This window comes from Lottia gigantea (assembly GCF_000327385.1).
Source record: "Lottia gigantea unplaced genomic scaffold LOTGIsca_200, whole genome shotgun sequence".
Taxonomy (NCBI): Eukaryota; Metazoa; Mollusca; class Gastropoda; family Lottiidae; genus Lottia; species Lottia gigantea.
Genome location: NW_008708402.1, coordinates 225,739 through 231,898, shown reverse-complemented (window position 1 = coordinate 231,898; position 6,160 = coordinate 225,739). Strand labels below are relative to the sequence as shown.

General features: G+C 32.6%; 1 protein-coding gene across 1 annotated transcript; it reads right to left on the bottom strand.

The window, feature by feature from the left end:
• On the bottom strand, positions 1 to 4,931 carry LOTGIDRAFT_143358 (hypothetical protein; the record flags this gene model as incomplete). The annotated part of the gene is made up of 5 exons (XM_009053852.1): positions 1 to 461; positions 1,338 to 1,509; positions 3,413 to 3,531; positions 4,316 to 4,438; positions 4,712 to 4,931. Coding segments are annotated over 5 exons (1,095 nt in total), but the record flags the coding sequence as incomplete, so codon positions are not given.
• Between the last annotated feature and the right edge of the window lie 1,229 nt (positions 4,932 to 6,160).

The window sequence follows — 6,160 nt, the reverse complement described above, 5'->3', positions numbered from 1 at the left end:
TTATTCATAGGTTTCCATTATCATTTTCCATCTTGCGAACAGCTTTTCTTTGGGCTCGGACCACAATCGTTTTAATGTGGCCCAGCCTCTTTTAGCAGTATGCAACACATAGTCATTAGTAGGGTCTAAGTGGTAGGTATGAGCGCCGTATACCAGTGACTGGCACATTCGACCAGCGATAAGGATTTTCAAACTGTTGAATTCATCTTCTGTCAATTGTTTCAATGAGTAGTAACCTGCCAGAATGTGTCCCGGAGCATCAAGTTGATCAATTAGTTCTGTGAAGATAGTTAGATAAGCTACATTGATAGCTAAGTCATATATTGTATATGAGTAAGTTGTATCTCTGAAGTCAATTAAACCCGTAAAATTATACTGTCTCTCCTGCATTGGCAGGTTCTTGGTGTCTTCCACGAGCATGACCAATAAATTAAGTTCATTTAGATCACCATGTATATACCCTGAAATGCATTATATATGTATATGATAAGCGGGAAACTGTTATCTGACTATTATACTGACAACTTGTTAAGAATGTTTTGTTTGCAGAAAAAAAAAAAATAATATTGAAAGAAAGGACACAACTCGTGACTTCGAGACTTAGTCAGATCACGAAGAGGCGACCAGTGAGCTAGACTAACTACAAGTGTACTTATTAAGATGTCGAAACTATGGAGTTTGACAATTATACTTAAAGTATCTCCATCATCCAAGTAAACTTTACGACACCTGCTAAAGAGTGATCTAAATGCTCAAAATCCATCTGAGGCCATCTGAAAATATCAATTTTACGACTTTGGACTGATATACCACATTTAGTTTATTGATATATAGATGACCTTGAAATGTTTAGTGTACAATTATTTGACTTCAGCTAGCAATATATATAATATACTCATAACGTTTGAAACTAGTACACTTTCGGTTTTATAGGCTATAAACCTGAAAGTTTTCCAAACGTTGTGAGTATATTATATTGAAGGTCAAGGTCATGAGATATAAACTTTTAAATTTAAAAAAATTAAAAATTCTGTTTCCAACAAGTTTTAGATAAAGTTACATGGTTTAACCAAAATCATACCTGTTGGATAAAATTTGCGAAATTATTGTTTTTTTGTCGTCATTTCTGATTTAATTTTTTCCAAACATTTTTTTTGCACATTATGCAATTAAGCAAAAAAAAAAAAAAGCTATCACGAGCTTATATAAAATATTTTTAGTTTTTGCTACATGTGTCGACGAAAAGAAAGCACTATAACCAGTAGGAAACATTGCAATCGTAAATGATTTGTCACGCAAACAAAAGACGTCATGTGTTATGAGAATCAGAAACTTACCTTTAGGCAGATTTGGTATTAAAGGCACAAATTCCTTCTCAAAAGCTTGAATAATTTTATTGACTAGATCACGTTCATCTTGTTTTAATACAAAAACATAGTCTTTTAATATCAGCATATTACCCAGGTTCCATTTCGTATCATAATTATCAAATACTTTGTGATGAAATCCCTTGAATAAAATATATCTTGCCAGGTAAGGTAACATACACTCACCGGTACTGTCGAAAAGTGTTTTCAAAAGTTAAATTTTATTTAAATATTATAATGCATTGTAGTTCACCAAAACCTTGAATGAATTAGTGAATCATTAATTTACTAAACCTCCAAGTTTAAGGAGTGCTCCACGTTTGTCCAGTAGATGCAAAACATATCCCTTTATATCAGAAACTCATTATTTTGTAAGCAACTCTACGAATAAAAGGTAACCGATCCAGGAACATCTAACATGTGAACATTCGAATGCAATATATTTAATTTCATGCAAGAAATGCCCCAAACAATATGTAGGAGAAACTATGAATAATTTACGAACTCGTTTTAATGCTCACAGGTCGGATATAAAATTAAAGAAATTGACCTTCCCGAAGATGAAACTACAAAATTCCGTCAATCTAGGGAAGCCCATTGGATTGAGACATTGAATACAGCAAGACCTATAGGACTAAATATTCACCATAATGTACGCATAGCACCCTTTGTTGTCCCGTTCAATACAACCAGCAATAAAACAAGCAAGATAATTCATGCCCACTATAAGAGCCTTCAAGAGAAATTCCCCCATGTCTATTAGCAGCAGAAAATGATAGTTGCATATTCAAAAAATAAGAACTTAAATAATAATATTGTTCATAGTAAACTAAAAACAATCAGTACATAATAAGTACTATATTTCTCGCCCTTCGGGCGAATTATTTTTTCTAATTTCAGATCAGAATCCGAGCAGAAACCCAATATCAAGACCCTTAATCCTAATTTCTACATAAAGTGTCTGTTCCACCCTATGCCTGTACATTTGGGAGAATCAAACCCTATTACCTTCCCCGAAAACTGAATACATTAAATAATCAAATCACACTTTACTGAAATCTCATTGATTGACTGAGATTGCATCAATTTGCCTATAGGTTCCATGTCCAATCAAGAATAAATAAAACTTGTCGCATAACTTTTAAGTCAATGGAAACAACTCAAAAACTTTCAACCAGTTACAGCTAATTGTGAGAAGCGAGCAATCATCAATATACACATGCACAGAAAGTTTCATAAAGATCGTTTGAAGACTATTACTATTACTATTACTTAGTCAAATGCAGATTCATCCAATCATTTCATAAAAAGATGAATGCCAATTTCCATCGGATAAGAACTGTTTGTTTACGAGTTAACTTATTTAAGAGCAATAACTCAAACACTGTTCATCCAATAATAGCCGACTTCGAACTTGACTGAGATCTCATAAATGTACATGTTTCATCTTATCATGTCTTCTATAAATGCGAAACGATAGACAGGCGGACAAAGGCAACGGTAAATACGTCATCAATTCCTTGTGGGTGTGTAAAACTTTATATTGAGATGAGAACTTTGTACTAGTTTACCTTATTAGGCTAAATATAAAGAAAGGAGAATGTTTTTCAAATCTTCTTATTCTGACACTTTGAAGTAAAAACACACAACTATTGAACTACTTTTGCACAAAAATCAAGAAAATCAACTGTTTGGCATTTCTTTTGATATAATCTGATATCTTCACATTGTCAACTGTTACTGCGATTGATACCTTTATGACCTTTTCTTTTATCGAGGAATGTAGGGATTTTATTGGCTTGTACGCTAGGGAATACAGCCAATCAGAACCAACGAAAGAAATAGGCCAATGTTAACATTGACTCTGATTGTCTATAATTGCTAACGTACAATACAATCGCTGCATTTATAATCTGATACTGTTACATGGAATGTGCTTAATGGTGTCAAGGTATAAGATGGAAAAATTAGATGGCCTATTATCTTCTCAAGTGGGAGGTTAAATCTAGAAGTGGACCTGACCAGCATCAAATATTAAGACATACCTCAGTTGCTTTGGAAAAATTAGCAACAAAAATTCCCGATTGGTATAATAAATTTGTCGTAATAGGATAATTTAACAAAACTTGACCTGGTAAAAATGTCATCAACCTAACAATATGCTCTGCATAATCTGAAATAATTTACATTCGTGAAACATAACAACAATATACGAACATTTCAGTAAATATACTACAACAACAGCTATGAATGTTCTACAGATCGTATCAACACTGTATCTGTATGAATCATTAAGGCTTGCTAAATAACATGCCAGGTTAACAAACACAGTCAATCGGTTTTCAAAGATCGTGACTTACGTAACTTTAATTGTAATCAAATGCAGTTGGTGCCGGAAGTTACGGGTGAGCTTCACAAGCTTTTTTTCCAAATCACTTTTTTGGCAAAGTTTTTTCTTAGGCTGCACGATTTTAATGGAGGACCAACGAAGCTACACAAAAATTGAAGATTTAGATCAATACAAAATACAGACAAAGCGTTTTACCTGAAAGCATACATCAGCAGGCAGATCAATGTCATTCCTGAGCATTGCTAATTACAGAATCCTGTTGACTTGGTAAGGTAATGCATACACAGGGAGAAGTCATGATTTATTTTGTAGCCATTTTGGAGTTTGGCATGTAGATCATTATATTATACAACACAAATTTTATGATTCCATGTGATTCCTGCTCTCAAAAACCATTTGTATTAAATCACATATATTCGCGAAATTATTATATTAGTGTCTGGACACCATCTTGTATTGCATACCTCTTGTTAATATTATGATATATTATAAAAAAAATACATTCCTTATTTCATGAATACACTAAATAATATCTAATCCCAGAGTATCATCTTAGTATCAATTTAAAAGCTAAAATATAGGTTCAGTCTATAATCACCTGTTTTGTTTTTGTCGGCGTAAATCTTTTGAACACTTAAAAGTTCTCCGTTTTTAGTAGGGACTGGTTGTTGTGTAGGGACACCTTTAGATCTTAAATGATCCATCAGTGTATGCTGTGCGTCTGAAATTGAAAGTTCAATAGTCGGTTATAACAATGCTTAATTTTGATTTCAGTGATATTGTGGAAGGATGCAATTCATTTTACAGAATGTCTTAATATTATTTGATATTTTTTTCTTCCACATAACATTTCAACAGTTTCAAATATATAATCATGGTTCCAAGCGATACTACAGTAATCTATCAAGGAGCGGAAATGTCCTTTCATTTAATTTCCAACCCAAAAATAAAATGCACACTACCCTCTTGATATTTAATTAAACGTTTCCCTTACAATGTATTTCAGGACATTTGGAATCCACAGAATTTATTATTTTCATCAAATAACCGTGTGGTGCTATTTCTTTGATGTGTGGATTGGTCCATTCTGGTTCAACCTTAATTCCATAAGTACGATCACAATAGCTATTTAACTGTTTTACAGAAACAGCTTTCAACCCATAAACTTTTTCCAATAATTCCTCAACAGTACCGTCACATACTATTGGCCGGAGTATCTGAACAACCTAGAAAACAATGTGGACAGGGGTGATATTTGCAATAATAGTGGAGATATTAACTTTATTAATAAGGTAAAGTTGGTAGAAGATATTAACTGTAATAATAAGGTAAGGTTGATTTAGTAGAGATGTTAACTGTAATAATAAGTTAGGTTGGTATAATGAAGATATTAACTATAATAATAAGGTAAGGTTGGTATATTGGAGATATTAACTATAATAATAAGGTAAGGTTGGTATAGTGAAGATGTTAACTGTAATAATAGGGTAAGGTTGGTATAATGAAGATATTAACTATAATAATAAGGTAAGGTTAGTATAGTGAAGATGTTAACTGTAATAATAAGGTATATTGGAGATATTAACTGTAATAATAAGGTAAGGTTGGTATAGTGAAGATATTAACTGTAATGATAAGGTAAGGTCGGTATAGTAGAGGTATTAACTATAATAAGGTAAGGTTGGTATAGTGGAGATATTAACTGTAATAATAAGGTAAGGTTGGTATATTGGAGATATTAATTGTAATAATAAGGTACGGTTGATTTAGTAGAGATGTTAGCTGTAATAATAAGGTAAGGTTGGTATAATGAAGATATTAACTATAATAATAAGGTAAGGTTGGTATAGTGAAGATGTTAACTGTAATAAGGTATAGTGAAGATATTAACTGTAATAATAAGATAAGGTTGGTATATTGGAGATATTAACTGTAATAATAAGGTAAGGTTAAATTTCAGATCAGAATAAGAACAGAAGAAAAGGTATAGTGAAGATATTAACTATAATAATAGGTTGATGGTCGACGACCATTCAATAGACGATCTCACCCTAATCCCAATTGAGCGTATAGAAATTGACTTGCCGGAAGATGAAACTACCAAATTCCGTCAATCTAGGGAGGCCCATTGGATTGAGACATTGAATACAGCAAGACTTATAGGACTAAATATTCATCATAATGTAGGCATAGCACCCTTTGTTGTCCCGTTTAATACAACCAGCAATCGAGCAAGCAAGATAGTTCATGCCCACTATAAGAGCCTTCAAGAGAAATTCCCCCATGTCTATAAGCAGAAAATGATAGTTGCATATTCAAAAAATAAGAACTTAAATGATAATATTGTTCATAGTAAACTAAAAACAATCAGTACATAACAGATACTATACTTCTCGCCCATCGGGCGAGTTATTTTTTCTAATTTCAGATCAGAATAAGAACA